This window comes from Anser brachyrhynchus (genome assembly GCF_964034855.1).
Source record: "Anser brachyrhynchus genome assembly, chromosome: 2".
In the NCBI taxonomy this organism is placed as follows: domain Eukaryota; kingdom Metazoa; phylum Chordata; class Aves; order Anseriformes; family Anatidae; genus Anser; species Anser brachyrhynchus.
The window spans coordinates 87,863,176-87,890,946 of record NC_137695.1 but is presented as its reverse complement, the minus strand read 5'-3'; the positions used below and the strand labels follow the sequence as shown (position 1 = coordinate 87,890,946).

Sequence of the window (27,771 nt, the reverse complement as noted above, 5' to 3'; positions counted from 1 at the left end):
CCAGGAGCGCATTAGAACTTCCCCAACTACAAAGTTGCATTTGGTCTTCTCTTTCTCAGGGGTGCAACTCCCTCATGTTGGCTACACCAACACCAGAAAATAAAATAGTATCAAAACACAGGCCTGAGTACTGGCACTCCATCCTCCCTATTTAATCGCTTTCAGTTTAAGCATGAGAGAGTTTAAGCATGGATGCAGGTCACACAGTCTTAATTAGCTTCCAGACCAATGAACATAACCTGTCTCCTTTTGTTTACTACTACACACAGAGCAGTATTTAATTTTTTTAAAAATTAAAATCTCGTTCTGTAACATTTAAGAATCTTTGCAAGGCACACTTAGGACATCTGGTGAGAGGGGCTCCTGCTCTGTAATATTTTTTTAGTTAATAATGCATGTATATAGATGTCTCTACATGTGTTTGTATGGGTCTCTCTCCACATACATATATGTGTCAATTGATAGAACCTTTACAACATCATTTTCTATTTTAGTTAGCAAGGTGATCCAATACAGAGAGCAAGTTTCAAGCCTTTGACTTAAACTTCCCATGTTTTCAATAAGATTTTAACTGTCAACACTAGTAAGTCATAAATATGAGAATAATGTAATAAGGACTACCACAAACACACACTTCTTTGCTATTTTATTTTTGTTCTGTATTTAAAGCATCCACACCTCTTCACACATTTCCTCAGTATTGGGCACTAAGGCTCACTTAGGCTGGTAAAAAAGACTGACACTTTTTAAACTCTAACAGTTTCTCGCTGAGTCTTGTTGAAAGAATTCTGAGGACTAACTGGAGTCATCATTTGTGAAAAAGGTCCCTGGTGATTATACTGAGATGAGCTTCCATGTTTTGCTATGTACCTGTAGTTACAAAAAGACAGAGAAAAAGAAAGACTTTTAAAACACATTCTCATATTGCTGAACACTCCCTCTTCTTCCCCCTCACTCCATTCTTCATAAAGACTTATGCCCATTTGCCCCAGAGATGGCGGGGCAAAGCCTGTTCTAGATGCCCAGTCACCATGATACAGAGTACTGGGGTGGGGTTTAGAAAATATGCTGGGGACAGTCTGAGAAGGAACAATTTACACTAGACTTCTGTGCTCTTCTAATTTTTTTACAGGAAGAAGCACTATAAGTAGTCTTATAACTACGTCATTATGTAGTGTATCTCCTCAGCTGCAAAACCTCTAATCAGAAGTAGGGCTGACACAGAACTGACCACAGAACCTTGTGTCCATTCAGTCTCCAATAAATACATAAATAAATAAATATAGAGATATTTTAACCTAAAAATTACTCTTGAACTCCAAAACAATTTGCTGAAAAGGTGCAGCCCTCCTCTCTAAAGTCAAATGAAATGCAGTGCTATCTTATATTAACTACTGCAAGCCCAAGACATGGTCATACAACTGGTGGTGCACATAAAATATTCCTTCCTATGAAAAAGCTAAACAGCGATGTCAGAATTTAACTGCACTAAAAAACTTTGCAACCTTATTTTCTGACTTCATCTGGGGATTACCTAGAAATAAAAACACAATACAGCAATAAAGCTTGGCATATAAAAATACCATTAATATTCCAATTTGAAGAAACCGTATTTCTGATGTTCTATTTCTATATCCTATGCAACACCATTGAGTTCAGAATGTTTAAAACAAGTATAAACAACTTTGTACCACATAGCATGGAAGGTCCATGCAATAGAAATACAGCACAGAAGTGGTTGCATGCTGCCTGTTGTGATATCACTGATACTTTTCACAGGAACATTTATTAGACTTTAGCAGTAGAAAAGCAAATCTCAATGATACCCATAACTGTCTCCAGGAGACTGACCATATATTGTAGACATGTCAAATAAAGCAGCTATATAAATATCTGCCACATACAATCACTTGCTACTTTCTGAAGGTTTATTACGGTCATGACTGGAGAATTATCAAAGCGAGAAAATAAGGGGTTGCCATTTTAAAAAACAGTAAGAATGACATGATGTCCCACATGAATGTCCCATATAGAAGTGAATTGGTATAGTCTGACCCCAATTTCCAGGAATAACCTCTCTGCCCTTCACCTTTCCACTATAGTCTAGCTTGACCTGTGACCACTAAAATTAACAGGATTTTTATCACTTATTTTACAAAGGGAAAATATCAAATGTTAAGTATCTCTGGTTTATGGGCATCACTAAATAATGTTGGGGTGGGGAGAGGGAGGGAGATTCCCAGCATCTGCAATACTTTTACAAAGCAGTTTCACAGAGTGATATAATCCTCCACCTTAAGTCAGTGAACACTGTCGTACTCCCAAATTAGCTGCAGAGAAAGTAAAAAATGTCTGTTGCAATTTTCCAGCCAGGGGTACTAATCTCAGGAGAAGGTGCCATTCAGCTCAGAAAGAGTGTGGTAAAAGCTGGTCTGCAGTTTCTGGGTGTGACCTTCAAAAAAGTCAGAGGATTCTGTCCTGGTTCTAGAAAGACTCCATTAGCACAAAACAAGAACCCTACTCTTCCTCTCCACCAAAAACTAACAAAATTCATCCACTTTGAACTACACCCACAGTAACACCTGTAGAAAGTAAAATGAAGTAACAGATGTGTTTTCCTTTCTTAGATCGCACTAGCATCTGTCTTTTTGCTCTTGAAATCTGGTATCTGTCTGAAGCCTGTCGATGATCCTTGCTGAGATGCCTTTGCCTTTTTATTGTCTGACATTTACAAGCAAGTTACTCTTGCATTGAGCTGCTCTGAGTTCAGCTTTATTAGGCTATACAGCCTCGAGACTGTTGCGTATTTTCATTCCCTGTCAACAGGGACTGTGACTACAGGTGACTACCTATTTTCTAAGTCTAACCACAAGAGAAAAAGAGCTGAAGTGAATGCATGGTGGATAGCAGAAATGGAAGTCAGTGCATTGCATTTTGCACAACAATGAAATAGTTGACAGGGTGAAATTCTTCAAAAGCCAGGCAGCTTCCTAAAGCTTCTCAAGCCTTTTCTGGACACTTTTCACTGGCAGTGTTAAAAAGAATTGAAACGCGTTGTGAACAGAATCCTAAGACCAATTAAACCATTTAATGGAAGATAAATTTATCAGGAATACATGGAAACTTGGATAGTGTCACCATGTCCTAGATCATTCTGGAAAATAAGAAATCAGAATCTAAAGAGAAAACACAATATCGTAAAAGAGGGAGGGGACACAAATAGTTACTAAGCTATTCTGAAGCTGGGAGAAAAGCTGGTTTGGACCTATGACTATGTTAGGAGTTCTTTGTTCTCACCAAAGGATTGGGGTTTTTCACCTGTTCTGAAGTGTCCATCTCTGTTTAAATTAAGAGGAGTTAAACACTTACATACTTCGGAAATGTGGCCCATAGTTTTAACAGGCCTTGAGCAGGCCAAGAAAGAGTAAAGATTATTAATTCAGTTCATGAAGTAGTCACAAAAGTGATGTGAGGGAACAATGATTTTATAGTCACAGGGTCCTGGGCTGCCTAAATGTGGAGGTATGGCATGATGGCATCTCACTGCCTTCTGAGTAAATCCACCCATTTTTAACAACTATTTTTGTATAGCAAATGCCCATTTCATGAGAGTATGGTGACACCGTTGTGGAAGTGCCATACCACAGTTTTATTTTGGGACTTTTTAATTTGGCATTCATGGGCATCTTCCAGAACACACAGATCTATCAAAAAAAAAAAAAAATAAAAGGTCCCTTAAGCCATGACTTAGCCACCATAGGTAGGCAAAATACATCTCAATGTAGAAACATTTAGAAACCATGATTTACCTTATTACGATACCTTCCCCATACATACTTTATGACATTCCATAAAAATTAAAAAATCTCAAGATGCTTTCAGATTACCACGTCAATAATGTGGTGGGATCCAATGCCAACTGTTCTGCATTTTTTAAGCCAAGGGAATGTCATACTTAACACTTAATTGTTCTTTAACTAAATAAATGTAATTAGGATTTTCCCTGTAATCTTTATGAACAAGCTGAGAAATATACCTCATACCTACCCATGCATTTGTGCAATTATTGATGGGGATGTTGATGGAAGATTAGAATTTGCCGGGTGGGTTGCTGACCAATGAACCTTGCCAGTGTATCCAGGGATATTTGGAGTGCTAAAGAAAAAAAAAAAGTTAAAGAGCGTGGGGCAAGGAAGAGTAAATTAAATGACTACAGGCTTGGAATATGACTTACAGATCAGTTTTGAAATAACTAGTGTTTCTCTATCAAAGATGGACAGGGTAAAAATTCATCATAATATGAGTAATCCTTAAAATGTATAAACTGGCATAGCTTCTTCAAGATAAGTAAAACAACATTATACTTATCTCATTGATAGATCCCAAACCCTTGTGTTAGATATGGCAATCTCTCTTTTTTTTTTTTTTTTTCAAATTTTTTAAGTACTTGGAGTATCTGTATGATCATTCATTATCATAAGCCACATTTCATCACTTCATGTCAAAGAAAGTATGGGGTCATGTGGTTCACAAAAAAGCAAGGAAATATATATATATTTTTTTTAATGTGATATAGATTTAGCTGATATTACATTCCCCATTAAAAAAGGAATTGAGATAGTAGGCTTTAGGCCAACAAGTGTGATTTCTTGTGATTTCCCCAATGATTCTAAAGATTCTAAAGTGATTCTAAATTTCCTCTAGAATTTATTTACATGTATGTGCAACATTACTAACACTGCTAAGATACATCAACTTAAAATTTAGCTTGAGTGCACTAGAGGACTAAGACAGTATGTTCAAAATTCTGGAAAACTAAACCCTTTTGTTAATTCTGAACCTAAGTTTTAATGTGAAATCTAAAAAGAAAGTTTCTTAAAGAGGCTAAGGAAAGTGTTCTACTTATCTGAGGTATAACAACAGAAACTTTTACTAGAAATTGGAAGATGAAACAGAGATAGACCAATACCAAATAAATAAATAAATAAATAGGTATAAATACAGAATGATAATCCATGAAGATTAAAAATAAAACAATCTAATACTCCAATACGACAGCTTTTTTTGCAGCACAGTTATTCAGAGAGTACCATTAGTACTGTTCTATACTGACAGCTCAAAATAGGACTCCACTGAATTATAAACACATTCAGCCTCCCCATATGGGGGTAAGTGCCCATGGCAAGCTGTTTCATCCACTGAATCAAGAAAATAGTTGAGATTGTAAACCTCACCTGTATTACTTTTCGTGGGTTATTTGACTACGTGAATGGTAAATAATCTTAGATATTTTTTGGTTCTGCTGTATTCTGGGCAAAAATAAACAGTTCGTTTAATTATAAAGTGCATAGAGCTATTTGTTCCAGTACAGCTGATTATCTGCTTCTCTGCAACTAAATTCAGCACAGGATGCAAAACTGGACATATGTGGGAGATGCAGTTTATCAGATACTTCTTTGACTTGTGTACTACAAAACCTGGCTTTGAAATTCCTCACCAGAATAGCGGAGGTAATGACAAAATGCTGTATTGACCTACCACAGTTACAAGGGACTACACTTGTCACAGGAGCATTGGCAGTAGATGTTGTAGTCTGCACCCACAGCTGGCAGAAGGACAATCTAATTTTAATAATAATAATAATAATAATAATAATAATTTTGGAGTAACCTTACACAAGCCCATATATCCACACACTGCTACATTCCCTGCATCACACTGCATGTGTGCATACTGTGTGTGACCCTCCGGAGAAGATGGCTTTGTAGTATCAGTACAGCAGTTCTGTAGCACTTAGGAAACTGTTCCCTATAGGGAATCCCCAAGTAGTTGGCTGAGCAAGTAACAGACCTGCTGTCTGTCTTGACAGCAGCCACACAATGGCAAAAAACAAGCCTGAAAATCTGGTACAGAAGTGAAACATGTTTTCAGAATTAGCCAAAATGGCTTGCAGATAGAGTTGCCTTTTCATGTCAAAGTAGACAGGTTATGTGCAGATGAAGTAATGTTGTGTAGAAAAATTCATTTCCATACACAGGGATTCCACTGAGGTACTCAATAGACATTTAGTGTGCGTGAGTATAAGGCCATGCATTCAGCCAAATACCACTTGAAAATGTGGTATCATTCTGAGGGAGTCAGGCTGTAAATAGTTTTACTACTCTGGCAATGCATTATAATAAAGATATATCTCTCACATGTAATAAAGAAATTCCATTGATTTCTTTGAAATTGTGTGAGCATTGCAGAGAAGAGATCGCAACAAGAAGTCCCATATTATCTTGCAACATTTTATGAGCCTATTAGGAGTTAACTCACATAATAACTATACAACTGCGGAGATATTCAAATACATTAAGCACTGTGAGGCATCTGATTGATAAAATCTTCTGATGTTTAAAGCTTGAAAAACAAGAAGAATAGAGAAAAGTATAATAAATGACAAAATGTGACCCAAAAATCAAGCCTGAGAGATGACCAAATGGGAAGATTTGTTCTAGACTCTCTGTTAGAAAGGTTTCACAGAAGTTGTTGGCTTCACAACATGTGGAAAGGATGTAGCTCTGAAAGAGAAGAGAGATGTGCGGAGAGAAGCCAAAAGTACCAGGATAGTAAGAAAGCTTAGACTACAGTAAAGCAGCTGCTCTCCTGGGAACCTGCAAAGAAGATGCAAAAATGTGCTGCGGTTATGTATGTGATAAAGCAGAAGAAACTGAGGTTAAAAAAATACCCCTTTGGTTTTTTGTTTTTGGATCATGCTGTCTAGCTCTTGTGTGTCTTCTCCGATGAGCTGCTAAACTAGATTGTTGCTGCCAAAGAAAACAACTAAGTGCCAGGCTACCACTGGGCAACATATAAAACTCCTCTGTGGTTATGCTGTCGTCATCAAGCTTTCTTTCTGTAACCATGACATCTCTCTTGTTCATATACTTCCTTGTTATCATCCTAGCAGCTTAGTCCTAATGGTAGGAAACATACTATGCTAACAGCTGAATAAGCTGTAAGACTTTTCAAGTGAAATGTAGTGATTCTGAATGTCCTCTGCTTTGGTGTATTTCTGTTTTGTATGTCCAACTCTGGATGTCTTTGAAGATTATTTCCTAGTAGTCTTTAGGAAAAACATTGTTGATCTAATTTAGTTACCTGCTTACACTGACAGAAACACTTGAGATGCCTTAGGGTATCTGAGATATCCCTCTACAGTACAGGACCCACAGAAGATCCATACTGTTATGAAGCAGCAGCTGAAAGAGATGTTGTAAGGTCCACGGGGTTTGGATGCCCAGGTTTGCCACATAAATTGCAACCCAGATATCTTTAGGGGAGCAAAATCAAGATTGCCTCAAATCATTTTTTAATTCTTGAAAACCTTGGATCTAGAACTTCAACATGAGCAACTGAGTGAGGCATGCAAATTTGTTGTGCAAAATTTCTGTCTCATGAAAGCAGCCCTGAAGATTCGTATCTTGCACTCAAGAGCAAAGAGTTCCTAACATCCTACTCTTTCTTAGAAACATTGCTTCATAAATCCTAAAGAACAAAATCACCAGATAAAATCATTGATTAGCTTTTCTGGTCAGTGCAATTACAAAACGGGTAAGTCTCACTCACAATACGTAAGACTTGCAACTGGTTTCCACCTCAAATTCCCTGGCAGGAAGACCTACATGTCACTCATTTGAGGTTCCTCTTTCTCTCCATGATCCTATTTGCCAAGTAGAATAACCCATGGTAAAAATACCTCTGATGTGATGTTATGTCAAGAAACTCAATGCATACAGACCCAGTGTTGGGAAAAAATATACCTGAGAGAATTTGTGAAGTCAAAACAAGGTGATCCACGTAGAGTGAAGAATGGGACCAACAGGATTTTTGAACAGAGCACTCTTGGCTGCATTTCGTACCCTTCTCCCTCAGCCATCAAAGCAGTATAGGGAATTTACAAAAGGATTTGAGATTTCTAAAAGGATTAAAACACCCAAATGGTGATTTCCCAGAAATATTTTGGACCAGGTTGAGATAGACCATTTTGTTTCTACAATTTCAGACATTTTTAATTGTTTTTCAACATTTTCAAGCCCTTTTTTTAGTATAAATATATCTGTTTTTCAGAAACAAGAAATCAATTCAAGCCAGCAATAAAATCTAATTTGGAAAATGTCAAATTAGGATATTTAAGCATCCCGCCCTTGCCCCCATCCCCTCCCCCCCCCCCCCCCCCCCCCCCCCCCCCCCCGGTTCCTGCCACCCCCTGAATGACTCAAATTGGAAAACCACTAAAAATACGTACATGGTGGACAAGCTGTCAGTTTCTGAAGAACAGACACATTGTGGGAAAGCTCTTAGGCAGTCCATGTAAATGACTGTGCAAGGTGCAAGGCAGCAGAGGGTCCTGTCCCCAGCTAATTGTGGCCTGTGAGGTTTCTGTGGTAACTTGAAATGATAAGGGATGCATGCACACAGTCAGTTGGAAGCTGACTGTACACTGAAGAAATATGACTGAAGTCACTACAGATACACTGGTGTGATAGTAGCATTTTGCCCAATGTGCTTGGGAAACTGAGAATAAAGGATAGTTTCAGAGAACAGCTTTGCGCAAGAACCAGGACTTGAAACACTTAGGACTTTACCTTCCTGGAAACTGTGTATTAAGTACCCATTTCAAACAACCGCTCCCAGAAATGGACTTTGGTCAGATCCTAGTCTCTCTCCAATATAGAGAACCTCCACGGCCTTGGCCAAGTCACTTCAGCTTCCTCAGCCTTCATCTTTCAGAAGTGGCATAATCTGCTTTATCAGTGTTAAAAGCATGAACCAGCTGATGCTTCAAAAGTACTGCTGAGAAAACAGCACTCTGATAGATCGCACATGTATTGTGTAAGCACTGCCCTCTACTGAGTATTATGAAAGCCGATGAATTATAAGTAGCAAGTTTTAAAATGCAAATGACGGCCAGATTTTTGTTTAACTCTGGAGGCAGAGGCTTTTAATGTGGAACAAGAAAATGTAATCTCTGTTCTAACTTCTGTCACATTTCAAGAGGTTGCAGTAAGTACCACAGTGGGAAACCAAGCAGTGGCTGTACTGTAATAGAAGAGACACACAAAAGAGAAGAGGACGAGGCAGATATAATGATCGATAGGAACTGTTGCTGTGTATGCTGGAATGCACTACGTGTACTGCACTATTACTATACTAAGTACTGCTAACACATAGAGGGTGTAAGGGAGTACTAACAACGCCAAGAAGGAGAGTTATTTGCGTCTGTCAGGCTGAGCACTTACCAGAGCCCTGCCCATGAATGCTACAGAGGAAATCCCCATCACCAGCGTGGGAGGCTTTTTTTCCATTGACCCTTAAAACACCTGCAGAACTAAAATACCACATCGAGCATAACCTTGCTTCAGCAGTTGAATGGGGAAGAGGTCAACTGAAGGAAAAAGCTGGTGACTATGGACTGGAGGAGGATTATACAAAATTACATACTGATGAGGATATTTAAGAAAAAGAGAAGAGCAGATGATTACGTTGGGAATCCATATGATGCAGTAAACCCAAGTTCTGTGTGGTTTTCAAAATTACTGATTTAAAAATGCACTTCTGAATAAGAAAGGTTTTTTTTTTTTTTCAAAGTATTTGTTAATAACAAGAAAGAATGATTGGGTCACTGCTTATTTTCACTTATTAATAAGATGAAGTCAAAAGTGTGCAGAGAATTTAGCCATCTGAGCCTTCCTGAAAGTCACTGTAGCTGTGCTGCAAAGTCTCCTCTCCTGTGCAGCTTGCCCAAGGGAGCTGAAAATACAGTGTTTCCTCTGAATTCTGACTATCCGCCTCTTCCTTGATACAAATTTGGGTTGAAGCAGCAGTTACATACCAGATTTTTCAAGTGCTCAGTATCTAAAAGTTTCATTGTGGTGTTTGTGGCCAGATTTACACAGGAGCTTAGCAATCAGCATACACCCAGAATGTGAGCTCCTTCTGAATTCTGGTTTTCAAGTGTGGTTGCTGAGCTATTTTCAAAAGCCTGGCTGCACAAAACATACTCTTTAGCTCTCAGTTGCTTCCCTACCTGGTATATGGTTAGCTATGTGACATACAAAATCAAGTGTGCTTTTCATTTCTTACAAATGAACAAATAGTATAAGCAAATAATTAATAATCAAATCAGTAAGAAACAACAACAGACCAAGGGAAATAGGAATAATCATTTCAGATTCCAGAGTCTTCTAAAACAAAATAGCAGAGGTCTCAGTACTGCAAAATATATGAACACATACTTAATTCCATCCTGTTCAGGAAATCTTGTTAAGCAAATATCTTCAACTCATTAATTCCAGTGGAATTTGTACTTCAGGGGTTTCAAGGAAAAGAAAGCAAATACAAGGAGAGAGTTTAAAGTGGGCAGACAAGATGAGAAAGTAGGAAATCAAAAACATGTGAGAAAAAGAAACTATACAAAAAAAATAGTGAGTTCAAAAATACAACAACAAAACATGCCACTTGAGCCTCTGGAAGTATGTTGGCTAGTATGCCTGTAAAAAATTACACAAGGAACATTCAATGCAAATACATGAAAGTATAGAAGTATTAATTTTGAAAGCTTACTAGTTAACGGCATGAAAAGACAAGATTCAAGCCTGCGACTCATGTCCTTTACCAATGTAGATCAGCTGATGCAGCTTTGAGCAGTAAAATGAGATCATGATATGCTTTATAAGAGATTTTTGGAGATCTACTGGTGAAAAAGACTTTATTAGAGTAGGAATATGTTTAAAAGATATTTTCAGAGTATTCCTTCTTAACAATTTCCATATTTTTTTTGACTAGTTTTTATTTAAAATGTTTGTATGACATCCTTGGCAAAGAAGTGAAACAGAACTGGAGATTTAATAAAACTATCAAAAATGTGAAATAAAGATGAAAACCAGTAAAGTATGTATTTGAATTTATTTATTTATTTATTTATTTTTGTGGTAATAAAGCCAGATCCATGTGCTGCTATAGAAATGTGGAGGTCAACTGAGGTGATTGTGCCCCTCTGCTCTGCCCTTGTGAGGCCCCACTTGGAGTCCTGCATCAAGGTCTGGGGCCTCCAGCACAAGAAAGATGTGGGGCTGTTAGAGAGGGTCCAGAGGAGGGCCACAAGGTTGATCAGAGGGCTGGAGCACCTCTCTTATGGAGAAAGGCTGAGAGAGCTGGGGATATTCAGACTGGAGAAGAGGAGGCTCCAGAGAGACCCCATTGCAGCTTTTCAATACTTAAAGGGTGCTTATAAAAAAGACGGAGAGCAGCTTTTTACTTGGTCAGATAATGCTAGGACAACGAGGAATGGTTTTATTTAAAAGAGGGGAGATTTAGATCAAATGTTAGGGGGAATTTCGTCACTCAGAGGGTGTTGAGGCACTGGCACAGGTTGCCCAGAGAAGCTACGGATGCCCTGTCCCTGGAGGTGTTCAAGGCCAGGTTGGATGAGGCCCTGAGCAACCTGATCTGGTGGGTGGCATCCCTGCCCATGGCAGGGGGATTGTTGCTAGGTGATCTTTAAGGTCCCTTCCAACCCAAGCTGTCCTATGATTATGAATTGTGATTGTGAATGATTGCAGCTTTTAGACATGCATTACAAGATTATGAAGGATGGAAGAGACAGACAAGTTCATTCTAATGCAAATTTAGGAGTCAATACACAAACCAAAGATATTAAGAATGATGCTGCATTCCAGAGCTGGAACAAACCGCAAGAGATGATACAATCAATCCCTTTCCCCAAGACAGGCTTTAATGAAAGCCTGGGAAAGAATGAGAAGAAATAAATTACCATCCAGGATCTTTGATTAAGTATGAAGATGATGAGCCTGACCTGAGAAATGTATTTCCACAGCTCCCTTATGGAAATTCCCACTGATCACCCTAGACTGCCACCAGATCATAAACAGTTTTGATTAATAAGTCCAGAGTTATAAATTTAGCCCTTCCAACTGAGTCACAACACTTATGACATGGCTTTTTACATGTGATAAAGGCTCCAGCCATTCTGTTTCTGAATCACAGAGATAAAAGGCTGGATAAGAGACAATTTAAATTCCTAAGTCTTCACTTGTGTCTCAGTCTAACTTTTAAGAAGTGTGGCCAATATTTTCTGCTAATTATTATTTTTTCTAATGAAGTTTAAGCAAAGCACGGTTTCAGTTTAAAGATCAGAGTCTGAAAAAAAAAAAAAGCCACAACCAAACAACAACAAAAAAAGGCACAGGCTGGGACTCTGGATATATGAAGTTTAAATCCTAAGTGTGCTATAAAATCTAAGTGCGATTTGGCAAGCCAGTTAATCCCACCTAGATTCCCATCTGTAAAAGTTCCAAATTGTACAGTAAGGACTTCAGTGTATTATCTGGAGCACTGTGTATATGCACAGGGCCTTTAAACAGGGATGATCTTATCCTGGAGGCTTTTAGGCTCAACTGTGGCATAAGTCATGACTTTTATCTTTTTTTCTAATTCCTTAAAAAAAAAAAAAAGAAAAAAAAAAGAAGAAAAACAGAAGATGGTTTCCTGTTCTGCCAAAAGGAAGAGAGGGTGGGCACAAGGGTAACATACAAAACATGCCCAGGTTCACCACTCTTCCTGTTTGTCTGTGCAAAATAACATGACAGATGACTCTTAGCAAGTTTCAGCTTTGCTAATTATTTGGCTGGCAACCACTTTCTTGCATGGTCTGAGGAAGAAGAGTGTCTCCCTCCTGAGTACTGCCTGAGTGCTGTTGCCTAAGTGCTAGATGCAGGAAGTGCAACTGCTAGTCCATGAAAGAGCGAAAGTGACTATCTGCAAAGAGATTTTTACATTTCACAGATTTACAAAGCATACTTATGCTTCTAAATCCAAATCATGTATCTAACATATGTCTAAGATTTCAGTGGGAGTCTAGTAGCCTTTAAGCCTTTTATATATCCGTCCAGAACTACTGTCAAACACAAAAAACAAAACAATATAAATATATATTACAGGAATCACTTTTATGTCTTCTTTCTAACTTTTTTCTTCCTTCTGCTTAAAATCATAGCAGTCTTGATATCTTACAGTCATAGACGTAGTGAACAAATATACTTTACGAAGACCTTTCAGGAATAGAATTTTTCAGGTGGAGTTGAGTTTTTCACACCTTTGAGGTTTCTGAATCTTTAAGGTCTCAGCGCTCTTGGTCTCCTTCTTGCCAGAAATCAATGAAACTCATTGCCTTACTCACTAAAAACCAAGAAAATGACATGGAGAATACTGAAGATAGTAATACAGAACCTGTTGCTCAAACTTATAGATCCATTATGATACTATATGCTGAAAATAGCTCCAGCCAAGATGTCTATCTGTTTGCAGCCCAGCATATACATCAGCTTCTATTCTCCAAAGCTCAACAGCAACAGCTGCATGATCTGGCAGAACTAAGGGTTAATATCTCTGCTCACTTCAGAAATCTCTGTTCAGTACTATGGTGTGTGCTATGTGTGCTGTATTTTAAAGCACATTTCTCAGTAATCATTTTCTACTATTTTCTGTTCTAGTTCAAGCAGAAGTTGCAAGTTAGATGAAGACTGTGAGAAACCATGCCTCGTGCAGGAGGTGAGATAAAACAATCAGAAGAGTGCATTAGGTACATTCACAGCTTGGTATTAATAGGTTTGGTTGCAGTAATATGGGTCAAATTTGGCTACCTTACAATGCTCAACACCTTACATTGTCTGTGAACCTACTGCCATAATGTGTATGGCTGTATGAAGGATGATGATGTTCTTTTCCCAAAAAGTGTGGCAGCATGTAAGGCATTGCAAAAGGATGGGTATTTTCCTTGAAACTGATGCGAGACGGAAGTGAACAGACCCAAGATGGAGCTCAGAAATTGCAGTCACATCCAAGCCAGTTCCCAGCAACTGGGACGTTTAGCACATACAATGCCATATGTGAGTAAGGCCCCAGCATTCTGCCTTTTCTTCAGAACTGAGGGAAATATTTTTGCAGCTTCTCTCCCTCTGCTTTCTCCAATGACATATCTCCTTTGTTGTTTTCACACAAATGTGGGCTATGCAAGATCACTGAAAGGAAAAAAAAAAAGGAAAGTCCTATGCAAAGAGAAAATCTGATGAGGTAAACATAACAGTCTCTTTCCTCTTTTGTTTCACCATATTTAGCTCTTACCATTATGTTGTTACTTTCAACATTTTGCTGCCTCAAAAGTTTGCAAATAAATGCTTCATATCATCTCAAACTACTAAGAATACTTTAGGAAAGGCTTAAAGTGAAAACCTTTCAATATCAAAGTTTGTGATATAACTAATACTAATGTGGTGTTCCTAATGGCATTCACAGAACTTTTGCAAACTAGAAGGCCATCTAGTGGCTGAAGTTAAAAATCACATTTTTATCGTTCCAAAAGTCATACTGCGCATCAAAGAATGCTGTAGTCCCTTGTTCATAAATACTTAAAAAAAAAAAAAAAAAAAAAAAGGTGTTTGAAGTATCAAAATATTTCATAGTTTGAAAATAAACACAGCTTTTTGGAAGTAAGAACTCTGTTCATAATGGTGTCAGCAGAAGTACCTGGGACCCACTGAGCTCAGAACATTCTCTTCCATGTCCTCAGCACGTGAGCCTTGGATGTAACACAAATCTCTTTTTTGCTGCTGGGCAGTTATAGGAATGCCTGTGTTCAGTTGTCTGAGCATCAGTAGGAAACACAGGTTGGGTGTTTTGGGGTGTGATCTAGAAGACGTGTTCAGAGTAGCTTCACATACAACCTTTCTAGAATGAGAACAAGGGAAAGATACCTGCCCAGTTCTTAAACCTCGATTGTGCAATTAGTCTATCAAGGTTAACAGCAAAAGTGAGAGAATACTCCAATTTTCATCCCAGCCTACGTCAGAGCCTGCTGATCATGACTTCATTTGACCAAGACAGTATATTGCACTGGTGTTACCACAGATAGCCTGTACTTCCCAGGATAATGCAGACTGAGGACAGATTTTCATCTGGCAGTCAATTACTGTCGGGCCATTATGACCATGCTGTACTAGATGGATGTCAGGGTCACTTGGGCCACAGCGCAGCTCCCAGATTTTGAAACTCTAGCCTCAACATCAGAAAAATAGCACTGATGGAAGGATATGTGAACATACAAGTTTCGTTAACTACTGCCAATATGTTCCTGTGACAAGGACATTTCCCTGAAAGCTGGGGGGAGACAAAAAAAAAAGTTTTGAATTTCTGAAAAAATGGAAGAAAAACCTAACCAACATTTTTGGTTAAAAAGCATGATGCTGGGTGTCAGGATTGTGATTTCCTTGAAACTGTAACACTAATGCAATGCAGTATAGAATCAGATTGTAATGTTCTATGAAAAATTCATATAGAGTCAGAATAGGTTGCATTTAAGTTTACCATAACACAAGTAGATGTATAAAACTGGTTATACCATCATTTCAGTAGACATCTCTCTGCTCATTTTGTAAGAGCTGCCTTGGGCAATTTTGTGTATCTAGACTGAATAGGTCCCTTAGATTTATATAGACCTACATTGATCACTGTAAGAAGTTGCCACTGTAGGCCATTTACTATTGACTCAGTTATTAAAAAGGACTTTCAAGCTCAGTCTTGAACATGAAAATCCACTGTGCTTCCTGCGTTAACAGAACCTCATTCAAATTATTCAAAACTATAAGGAGTGTTCCTCCCAAGTTTTTAAATTCTTTTGGACCCAGGCTAGATCTTTAATACTTTCTTTACCTTTCCCAAGTAACAAGAACTCAAGACGCAGTATCAAAATCATGATAATAAGAGAAACATACTGTGCAGTGCTTGTGTAGCGAGGCTTTGAAGTTCGCACACAGTTAAACATGATTAAGTCTACGTTGGCATTGTCAATGTCTTCAAAATTTACTGCACCAACACAGCCACTGTTTGGATAGAAAGGAAATCAAAGACATGTACATTATTCATAAAACAGATGGTGGAGGCAGCTGAACCTTATACTGCATACTCCAAAATTCTAGTTATTTATTAAAATGGTCCACAAGAAAAAAATGTGGAGATGAATTGCCCTGTGTGTTTGGCATATCCCAAGATGAAAGCAATCATTTGCTGAATTTGCAGCACATAACAAATGACAGCACATAGTACATATGTGCAGAGAAGAGGATTGTGAAGAGCAGAAACAACACTGAAATCTGTCATTCCCTGTGCTTTTGGCTATGCCAATGATCAAACTGGGATATTCTTTCAAAGAGGACATAATGGGTCCTACTTCACACTTTACAGGTAAAAGGCTGGAGTCACCCACAAGCAGAGGAGACTCAGCACACCCTCCCCCTTGGCACCAGAAAACACCTTAAGAATAGAACCCATAGTCTATATCTTGCTTCTTGCATCATCTACAATTGTTGCTTGGGCTAAATCAAAAATGTAGAAAGTAGAAAGAACCCGAGGACATTGTACTCACGTATACAAAGGGATATGACAGATTCGAGAGCTTCGGCTTACACTGTTAAAAGACAAAATACATTGATCACCTTTTTTTACACCAGGCAGAATATTCTGACAGAATGTTTATGAGGTCCCAAAAGAGATGTGGTGACAAGTCAAAGTTTTGCTCTTGGAGTGATGCAATGCTCATTTGAATTGTGGTAAAAGACTGTGGTAAATGATTATGTTGGCATATATGCTAAACGACTTAGTTTAGCATGCAGAATTTTGCCTTTTAACCCTCATCCTCAGATGCTGGGGCTTCAGGCAATTTCCTACATCTGTATATGCAAGTTTTATTTAAACATGAATTGCTTTTCTACTTGTAACACTTTAAATCAGTTCTTGAGAACATGGGAAATCTTAACATCAGGTCTGAATTCCTCTCTTGCTTTGTCTCTGAAAGCTGCTCTCACTGGCCACATCTATGCTCTCTGAAAGAGCAACTTCCAAGAAGCCAGTGATAGTATGCTATCTCTTTTCCACTCTGGAGAGGTGCCTGCTTGACTTTGTACGCCTGACTGCCCAGCATTGCACCCATCCATTGAGTTTGGCCAAGCAAAACTGCTGGCCACGGCCTTGAAAGCAGGCAAGTTCTAGCTTTCCCACCTTGCTTTGACCACGCTTTTCATCCCCATCTCTACTTGGCTCACTATCTGAGTAAGCCCTTCTGAACTTCCTGTCAGCCTTTTATTGGCCTCATTTAAAACTCTGAGGTTGTTTGGGATTCTACTCAGCAGATAAAACTTCAAGTTAGTAAATGTGTATGATTACTGTGGGATTTTCGTAAATGTCAAATCTCGATGAAAACATCAGATGTATGCAATCATGACACTCATTTACATTACAGAATTCTTCTGTTCTGCTTTTTATACTTAACTCACAGGAAAAGCATGTTGGAAGGTACATTTAATATAGGTATTGACTGAATATCTTTACTTCTCTAGTTATAGAATGCTGCTGAATTTAGTCTTAAGAATTAATTAACTCTACACAGACTTCCTAAAGGAAGTGTTCAGAGGACACTGATATTCACACACACAGAACAAAAAGAAACTTACAAACAAACTGGTTTCTGTGGAGAGGTAAAAGATCTTGTCTGAAATCTGTCCCAAAGGTTTCCAATAACCTAAAATCATAAATAGAGGCTTCTTGTAAGGCATCATTACCTAATTAATTTGGCTTAATAAATGCTTATGCAGCAATACACCAGTGAAATAAACTGTTAGGGAAAGGATGACCTGTGCAGAACCAATTGCAGGACTGAATTTTAATTTAGTAAAAATAATAATTATTACAGATAGTAATTACAAATAATCTAACTTAAGACTTCCTATGCTACAGCATCATTCCTATCAACCAATTTATCATCAATACCTTTGTCCTCTCTTTTGGTAATATGTATGAGTATCTTCTTCTGTGCCAATTTACAGAGGGAAAAAGGGAAACGTGAAACAATTTGAGGAAATTACTCGAGAGTGATGTTGACCATAAATGCTCACTTGGGACTGTTTTTACTTGAAATCATTACTGTAGGTTTGACTGCATGACCTACACAATATATAGGCTACATTTCACTAGCAAAACCAAAAAAAGAATTGGCAAGAAGTTGTTCACTGACTTGGCTTATTTCAGATTCAGGATTGTATCTCCTTTTTGTGAAACACTGGGAAACAGGATCAGCCATCACTTCCACTGTTGATTCCAGAAGCTGGATTTTGGATGGTAACATATTATCCCAAGGAACTTCTTCATATGCTCTGGATAACAATAAAAAGGAGGTAAAAATGCTCCAATATAATCATTACTGAATGAAATCTGTAGCTAGATAATAAGGAATTCTGTGACAAAGAAGGATGTGGAAAAAAACAAAGGTGTATATTTCTATTTTAAAGGGACATGTAAAGACTGGAATTCTGTGTCGCCTGTTGGGGAACATGTAGCTATGGCAGGCTTCTGTTCTTTAAAGATTTCTCATTTACTAATTGAAAGAAAATGTTTATCTTCCAAAAAGCTTACGGTGATGATAGGATTTATTTTGTCTAAGCTTGAAAAATCAGTTAAGTGATATAAACAGAGATTAGACACCATGCCTGTGGCTGTTGCTCAAGACAGATGTACAGCATGTGCTTTAGGAAGCTCCAGTTTCCCTTCACTGCCTATAGAGGAACTGGAAATGAATGGCAGTCTGGGCGCAAACTTTTAGATAACTACAGGTAATGAGATGAGTCCTATGCTAAGCAATTGCTGTTGCAAGACAAGAAGTCCTGAGTGATGGAAAAATTGTTTGTCGTCTCATAGGCTCTGCTACATAAAGGTGCATCAAAGCAAAAAGAACATGAAAAAAATGAAGCAAAGCACAAACAAAAAATATTTTTAAAAGAAATGGTGCCTCACTTTTGCGTACGTGACCTGTAGAAATAGTTCCTTGCTTTTTCTTCTCTCCAGCTCACAGAAGGATCATTTAATTCCTAGGAGAAATCAAAGAAATGGCAGAAAGCAAAAGTATATGATAGTATGATTTCTTGTTTAAAGAGTGATTTGAATGTATCTGTATTTTCCTAGTTTAATATTTTCTTTCATGTAAGAAAGTGAAACATGCAATCTCATATTCTTCACCAGCCAGCACTGGAGATTTATTTGGAGAGTGGATATACTTCTGAAAAGTTTTACTTAGGAAGGAAAATTTAATAAAGTGGATGTAAGCTTAAAAACTAGTAGAATGTCCTTGCCTCTCTACCCCTCAGGAATGTAGCTTTCCATTTGTTATTTTATTTATAAAATGGCATAGCGAATGTACTTTGTAGTCCCTCACACATGCCTGATATATTCGTATGATATTCATAGCTATTAGAGGGGGTCCAACTTAAAGACCTATTTAAGCATGTGCAACACTTTAAGGGCTATGAATACTCTTATCAGTGTAGAAGGATGAAAGATACCATTACATTTTCAGTACAGGAAAGACTTAATTAGACTTGTGCTATGGACAGATTGATGTCTTTTTATTTACTTTTTTCTTTGGGTCTTGCACCAAATAAGGTAGAATCATAGAATCACAGAATCATCAAATGGTTTCGGTTGGAAGGGACCTCAAAGATCACCCAGTTCCAACCCCCCTGCTGTGGGCAGGGACACCTTCCACTAGATCTGGTTGCTCAAAGCCCCATCCAACCCGGCCTTGAACACTTCCAAGGATTGGGCATACACAACTTTTCTGGGCAACTGGTTCCAGTGCGTCACCACCTCATGGAGAGGAGTTCCTTATATCTAACCTAAATCTCCCCTCTTTTAGTTAAAAGCCATTCCTCTTTGTCCTGTCACTACAATCCCTGACACAGAGTACCCTCCCCTCCCCCCCCCCCCCCTTTCCTGTAGCTCCCATTTAGGTAGTGAATGGCTGCTATAAGGTCTCCCCAGAACCTTCTCTTGTCAAGACTGAACAACCCCAACTCCCCCAGGCTGTCTTCATAGGAGAGGTGCTCCAGCCCTCTGATCATCCTTGTGGCCATTCTCAGGTCTCACTCTAATAGGTTGATGGGGGTTGATGTCCTGCCTAGGCTGGGGGTCCTGGAGCTGAACGCAGTGCTCCAGGTGGGGTCTCAGGAGAGCAGAGTAGAGGGAGAGAATCACCTCCCTCAACCTGCTGGCCATGCTGCTTCTGATACAGCCCAGGGTATGGTTGGCTTTCTGGGCAGCGAGTGCACATTGCCAGCGCATGTTGATCTTCTCATCCACCAACACCCCCAGGTCCTTCTCCTCAGGGCTGCACTCATAGGTAGTGCTTATGTATTAAATATATGAGTATTTATAGCAAATATGAGCTGGCCTAATTTTTAAAGTAATAATATAATTTCAATTGTAGTTTTGGTATCTTTTGTATGTTCTGGTATTTTTGCTCTCAGTCTGTCTTTAGTTACACACATATGACATGAGTAATATCAGTCTCACATTACAGTCTAAATGAATAGTTACATACAAAAATGAATATTATTGGCTCCCATTAAAATCTGATCATGCTACAGGCATGCACTTATTTGCTCTAATTAGATGAAGAAATGAATAAGTCCAGTTTCACTACACTATAATTACTGCTAAAAGTATGTCACATGGAAATCAGGGTTAGAAATGAAATGATTTGGCTATGTTTTCCTTTATTAAAACAAGAGCACCAGATACTTGCCTTGAGATTGGGATCCATACAAAATGCAAATATATGGTTTTGGTCAGGTAAAGCAGGAACTTTCACTGGAGTTGTCCAACCTGAAAGAAAGGGCTTCCTGTTGTGTTAATCCCTTTGCAGCAATCCTATTGTTTTAAACTGGATGAAAATAACTCAAACAATTTCCCATAAAAATTGGTGCACCGATGTTCAGCTACCTGTTAGTGCTCTGAAATGAATTACAAATGTCCATAAAAATGCATTTTCATGTATACATATTCTACATTCTTAATACATGTAAGACATAAAACTATTAGGGAGTGTTCAAAGGAGGGCTACAAAGATGGTGAAGAGTCTAGAGGAAAAGACGTTTGAGGAGTGGCTGAAGCACCTTGGTTTGTTCAGCCCAGAGCAGAGCTGGCTGAGGGGAGGCCTCATGGCGGCCTGCAGCTCCCTCACGAGGGGAGCGGAGGGGCAGGCGCTGAGCTCTGCTCTCTGGGGACAGCGACAGGACCCGAGGGAACGGCATGGAGCTGGGACAGGGGAGGGTCAGGCTGGGGGTTAGGGAAAGGGTCTGCACCCAGAGGGTGGTCGGGCACTGGGACAGGCAGTGGTCACGGCACCAAACCTGACGGAGTTCAGGAAGTGTTTGGACAATGCTCTCAGACACATGGTCTGATTTGTGGGTGGTCCTGTGTGGAGCCAGGAGTTGGACTCGATGATCCTTGTGGGTTCCTTCCAATTCAGGATCTTACATGATTCTATGATTCTACATTAAATTAATTACATGGAAGCTGAAAGTAAAAGATAGATAATATCACAACATACTTTGCTGTGGTTTGGCCAACTTCACATATTGTCTTGTACAGAATTAAATGTACAGAATTAAATTTGTGGGATGGTTGGACCAGATGATCTTGGAGCTCTTTTCAAACCCTGGTGGTTCTATGGTTCTATGAAATGTATAGAGAAAAATATCCAAACTCACAACCATTATAATAAAAGCTTGCTAATGCAACCCAAACTAGTAATTACATATTGCATTTCTACAATTACATAGTGTTTGCCAACCTTGTTAGTAATAGACAAGCTATTCCATTAGCAGTAGGTGAATGATTTCCTGAAGGTATTTCTCTCCCTCCATCATCCTCCGAGCTTCATATTCCAATAACCTGAGCTCTCCCTGACCAGGTCCTGTAAATTAGGCTTACTCATCAAGAGGCTATAGTCTGCAGTTAGCAGTTAGTGTTGAGTCACATATGTACTGACTAGTAAGCCAGCATACACTTGCTGGAAACCAAGAGAGTTGCAGCCAAACAGAAAGATGGTATAATGCCCTAGTTTCAGCTCCCTTAAGAGGAACACTTACTTATGCCTTCCTTTTCAACTTGCTTTTCACTTCCAGACCCCCTAAAAATTTCTGATGCATGTGAAGCTCTAAGTAGCAAGTGTAAGCTAAACCGTAATAGATACTTCTCCTATAAAGGTATACTTTAGAGAAGGTTGTTTAAAGACTAAAAGTTGGAAACCACTGTACAGAATGAAAAGTTAGCTCTTGCAGAACTAGTCACTAAAAGTATAAAAGAAAATCACAGTCGCAGGCAAAAGTCACTAGGTTTAGTGTCAAAATGCTGTATGTAGATAGCGAAATAATACAACCTGCTTTTTGAAAGAGCTTTTTGCACAGTATGCTATAAATTTAAGTTGCTGTTTTTGAGAAGCTTGAAAGAATTTATGGATATTTGTACTGTGAAGAGAGCTTTCGAACTGAAATCCTCTCCAATTAAAACAATTCAATTGAAAAATGTCTCTTAATTAGGCAAAGTGCTTGCAGTAAAGATGGCGTCTGCATCTTCACTGCATTGGCCTGATGTAAACTTTAAATGTTATCTGCAAATATATGACTTGCACTCATATGGGAATGCTTCCGTTAAGTTTTATGTCTGAAATTTTGTAATTACTTCATGGATATGTGTGTATTAGTGCCCTCTACAGTAAATAGATAGATTGCTCACATATATGCGTATATTTTAGTAATTCCATAAAAGTAGTCTTCCTCTTGTTCATTGATTAAAGAGCTAAAGGTTGCAACTGTTGTTCCTTGTGCTGTATGTTTAAAACTGATTTCAGCTATAGTGTCCTTAGGAGGATCTGTATATATTTTTACATTTGCTTTGGTAATTGTACATATGAATTTCTACAGAGTTCTGCTCTTGGCACTGTATACTGTAATTAGCTGTCTTGATTCCATTGTCCTGCTGCTGAGATGATTAGTTGTCTGACATTTACTTCTCTTTTTGCTTTCAGTGGAAAACTCTAGCATAAAAGCTGTAATAGTTATTTTCTTTAAGTTAACTTTCAGAAGGTTTCTGTGCCCCTAGTGATTTGCTTAGTCCACATTTTAGATTTTTAGTCCACATTTTTAGTTTTTAGATTGAAAACAGCATAATCTGTTCTTGTCCAAATTGGGCCATCAATTTCTTGGCTTTGTCACTTTCAACTATCACGATCATAACAATGTTGCCAGTGTCAATTTATTACTTAGACTAGTCTCTAATCTGGCAAAGAAGGATTCAGTGATGGATAAAGAATGTCGGTATTTTCTGGTTTGGATTCTGAGTGATTCTGAGTGAACTGAAGATATATTCATTCACTTTTCTAAGCCATTTCCCCCAAACCATGAAAACTAGATTTTTTTTTTCTTGTTTGTTAAAGGAAAAGCTTCTTTGCACTTCACTGTCAATTGAAAACTGTTCACTTTTTGACTTTTTGTATTTTAAAATTAGTAGTAATAATGACTTCAGAGGGTCTAGCAAGAGACAATAATGCCATCTGAAGGATGTACAGATAACTCTTGCAGATGCTTTTGCTAAATTCTTTGGTGAATTATTCTACTTCTGTTTATGTATGAAAAATAAATATGACCAATTAACATCACTTCTTCTCTTTTCTTTTACTCCTGTGAAAGAAAAGGCTCAAACCACCCACTGAAAACTGATTTTATGTAAGCATAAAAACAACAGTGTAGATTGGAAAGACGTGTGACAAAAGAAGCAAGAGATAAAGAACAAAGTTGTTAAATAAACATCTCTGCTACTGGGCATGTGAAAAACAAATGTGCAGTGAAATACGTGATTGCAGAGACAGTAAGTAATCAAATCCTTAGCAAGACCAAAGTTACCATTTACGCAATGGCGGTCAGTCCTCAAGAGTTTGTTTGGGGTTTTTATGCAGTATTTTCTGGATAACCTACCAGTTTATTAGGCAGTATGCTATTATTTGGCTGTGTTATGGATAATTATTTAATAGAACTTCTTACCACAGGCAGATATTTTTCAGCCTACTTGCAGGCCAGTTTGCATTCTTAGTTGACTTTGTTTATATGCCGCAGTAGTTATGAGATAAGCATGTTGGTTATGAGTACTCTGAATTGTCACTTTTATGGTTTTTATGTTGCACTTTTTTTTTTGCTCTTTGCTTATCATGTCGTAGCCTCTGACTAGCTCTTCTTCCTTCTGCAGGCAGGTAAAAGGTCCTGTCTCACTAAGTACCTACGTTACACACTAAGGCAGCACCAACATTGCTTACAGTCATTTTTTAACATCATTTGAAAGGTAGGCGAGGCTGATGTGCCTCATACTCAATGCGTGGCTTAGTCTTGGATGATCAGTGCCCTGGAGAAAATGCTTCTTGCTTCTGGGTTGGAAGCACTGTGAAGTGAACTCTTTCTAGTAAAAGGCCGTTGGGAAGGAGTTTAACGTGACCACAATTACTTCAACAAGCTCTGCATAAAATTCTCGAACAGAGCCTCTTAAAGCAGCACTAGAATGAAGATAATTCTTTAGACCAGAGAAAGAGGGAACAGGTAAATGGCCAGTTTTCGAGGGGGGTGGAGATACCTGGTAGAGAGACCTGGAGGTAACCCATCTAGTCTTAGGACTCTGTTGCTTAACATAATCACAAATTATCTGGAAATAGAGGGTTGGGAGTTAAGTTATGGATTCAAAAAGCAACTGGATAAATCAATGAAGACAAATTATGAATCCACAACTACTAACTACAAGGACACCACCTCCTGGTCAGGAATTCCTGGTTCACAAATCATCATGATAGGAAAATACAGCAGGGAAGAACAATGGCATGCTTGCTTGGTTATAGAATCACAGAATGGTTTGGGTTGGAAGGGACCTTAAAGATCACCCAGTTGCAACCCCCCTGCCAAGGGCAGGGACACCTCCCACTAGACCAGGTTGCTCAAAGACCCATCCAACCTGGCCTTGAGCACCTCCAGGAATGGGTCCTGGGTTCTTAAGTTATTTCCTTTCATTGGTAGGCTTAGGTCTTAAAAGGACCTTCTTTGCCAGCTTCTCTTCATGCTTTGATATTACAGAGCCTCACTGCTCCATAAACTTGCTTTGCTCAGTAGATGCAAAAAGGCTGGTGGGGAAATTCAAAGTAACAGTGCTGACTGCCAAAGTCAAAACTCTACATTCTCTCACTATAGAAAACCTCCTGCATGTTGCAGATGTTCTATAAACCTCAGCTCATCTGTCCCAAAGGCTGCTTCTGTCCCTGGTTTTTTTTTTTTGTTTGTTTTTGTTTTTTTTTCCTTTCATCACCAAGACAGTGCAGAAACTGACTATACAATTTGCTTGCAAAATGCCTGACTGATCTCTCTTTCAGTGCAACTTCCCTAAATGACTTAGCAGTGGAATGTCTCAGGACTGATGTCTAGAGAGATTAGCAACTTTTAAAGCATCACGTGCCTGTGGGTTGGTAGCTAGGCTTTGAATTGTATAGCTGAAATCAGGAATTTTTTTATGCAGTATCATTAGGAATAGTAATTTAAAACTCATCTACTTTTTAATCTCTATTTACACATTTGTAGTCAATACCTCAGCATCACAGGAAAACTTGTAAATGAATATTAGCTTTGGTAGAACATTTGCAGAGCTTTCCCTAAAACATTTATGGTGGACTCTATCTGTTTCAAGGTTTTGTACCTGAGTTAAGTTTGACTTTTGTAGACAACTTCAGTGCAGTCAGTATTTCACTCTAATAGTTAACTTTACCCAATGGCAAATCAACAGAAAGTCACAGGCAGTTTCTATCTGTTTTCTGGAACTACTCTACATTCTGGGCCACTTTCTTGATAGTAACCCATATCACTGGTTTGATGACATTCAGTTTCAGATTTTGTCTGTGTTCATTTCAGGAGTGTCTCTACATCTGCCACAGTATCTCTACCTCTGTGTCTGTCTGCTTTTCTTTGAATTGGAAAAATTAATGACCAGATAGAAACACAGACCTCAAACCTTCCTTCCACTTCACTTTTCCAGAGGCTTGAAGAAAAAAAGGCCTGATCAGTTCTGATTGATGTCTGAGATCTAATTTCTTAAGTAAATAGAAATCACAGAAACTGGGAAACCAGAGCAAAAATGATATGGAATGATCAAGAAAAAAAAAAAAAAAAAAGAACAAGAAAAAAGAAGGAAAGTTACAGGCTCTTATTTTTTTATCCTCTGTGCTTTTGGGTTCTGTTACTGGACTGCAATAGGCTTCAAGCAATTTAAAGTGAAAACTGAAAACTTCTTAGACAGAAACAAGAAACCAAAAACAGTGCCTGAATTTATTGTATTTAGAGACTTCATAGTGACAATAATAGGAACAAAGTACAGTTAACTATAAAGTTTGTGTGTTATTTCTGTATGGTAAAATGGAGCCAAGCAGTTTATTTACATTTCTTTGTCATGTTCTAAGAAATGCCTCCCCCATCTATGAGACGTAAGCATGCTGTCTGAGTTCTCTTAAACTTTTTTTCTAGCTGTAATAACCATTTCTCTGTGAAAACTCTGGGAATTGGCCCAATCTTCAGAAAAATTCAACCACATTGCTTGCTACTACTGATGTCTGCCTTTAGAAGCCCTGGATAGATATTCATGCTTTCCAGAATTTTCATCAGACCATGGTTTTGAGTATTAACCATCAACCCAATTTTGTTTCACATTAGAAACAGTAAATGTCCACGTTGATGTTGTAGTTAATAAGAAATGATCAGATCCACCTTGACATTGAAATAAAGTAAGAAGGTAATATGTACTTTGACCAAGTTGTGATGGTCAAAGAAGTCCTAAAGGATTTCTATTCTCCCATCAACTAGACATTGAACAATGTCTTAAATACTCTGCACTGCTATTTGTCAGGAAATGCCGGAAGAATTCAGGGGATTTCCTGACAATTTGCAGCGACTTGTTATTTCAGGTTAAAACTCATTATGGCTACTGTGCCTAGCTTCACAATTTACACACATTCTTTAAAACATTATATAGCTTCAAAGATTTTTTTTTCTGGAAACGCTCATTAGAATTTGCTGACTTGTACCTCTTTGCTACAGCCAGGACAACGAATCAAACATTCTACAGCAGTTACTGCATTCAGTTCAAATATCCAGCACAAATATATTTCATAATGGTGTTCTTTCAGAACCTCAGGGATGGTGTCCAGAAACTAATTTTATTTATTTGTTAAACATCACCAATTTGTTTAGTGATTAAGAAATAAAAATAGCAGCCTGCTTTACCTTCAAGTCGTGCCCTGACCGAAGCAGCTGGCACAGCCCTGGAGTTCCACCGTCTGTCCTGGCTGGTTTCCTCCTGGAGGATCATGTGCCTCCTGTGGGCAGTCCGTGCCCCCTTTCCTGTGATGGGAACCCGCTGCTGAGGTTTCACATCGCTGTAGTCCACCAGGGATTCAATAGCTCTTCCAGTATGGGGCTGCAGATCAGCATCCCCTCCTGCACTCACAAAACCTGAGCAGGGATCTACTAAAGGCACATCATCTCGGTGTGGGAATAAAGGGTAATTTGGCCCGACTGGAGGGGCGTGTGGATGGAATTTAAGGAAGGAATTGCTGTCTTTCTCTTCGAAGCTGGCAAAGCCATGTCTGTTCTCAGGACCTCTCACAAGAGGCATGCACGTCTTCTTCGACAAGTTTTGGTACTGTTGGTGACCTATCCTGTGAAGTGGTTCAGCTGACATGGCGAAATTCTTAAAGACAGTTGCCTGTCTTTCAGCTCCATGGGACACCGTGGTCATTCTACTCTA

The 27,771-nt window shown here is 38.6% G+C and overlaps 1 protein-coding gene across 1 annotated transcript; it reads right to left on the bottom strand.

The window, feature by feature from the left end:
* Positions 1-348: 348 nt before the first annotated feature.
* On the bottom strand, positions 349-27,771 carry SPMIP7 (sperm microtubule inner protein 7). The gene is made up of 9 exons (XM_080579810.1): positions 27,249-27,771; positions 20,690-20,769; positions 18,904-18,977; positions 18,128-18,266; positions 17,568-17,635; positions 16,484-16,525; positions 15,834-15,941; positions 4,048-4,155; positions 349-870 (listed from the first exon to the last, which is right to left on the bottom strand). Exons 1-9 carry the CDS (start codon positions 27,760-27,762, stop codon positions 747-749), a joined length of 1,257 nt encoding a protein of 418 aa, XP_080435936.1. The 5' UTR covers positions 27,763-27,771; the 3' UTR covers positions 349-746.

What these genes read in the sequence shown, in the direction of transcription:
- SPMIP7 (XM_080579810.1), bottom strand. Translation starts at nt 27,762, where the DNA reads ATGACCACGGTGTCCCATGGAGCTGAAAGACAGGCAACTGTCTTTAAG. An exon ending in CGCTACACAAGCACTGCACA is followed by an intron (nt 4,156 to 15,833) that starts GTATGTTTCTCT and finishes TTTTTTCTTTAG; the next exon opens with CACTCCAAATATCCCTGGAT. An exon ending in ATAATTGCACAAATGCATGG is followed by an intron (nt 871 to 4,047) that starts GTAGGTATGAGG and finishes TTGTAACTACAG; the next exon opens with GTACATAGCAAAACATGGAA.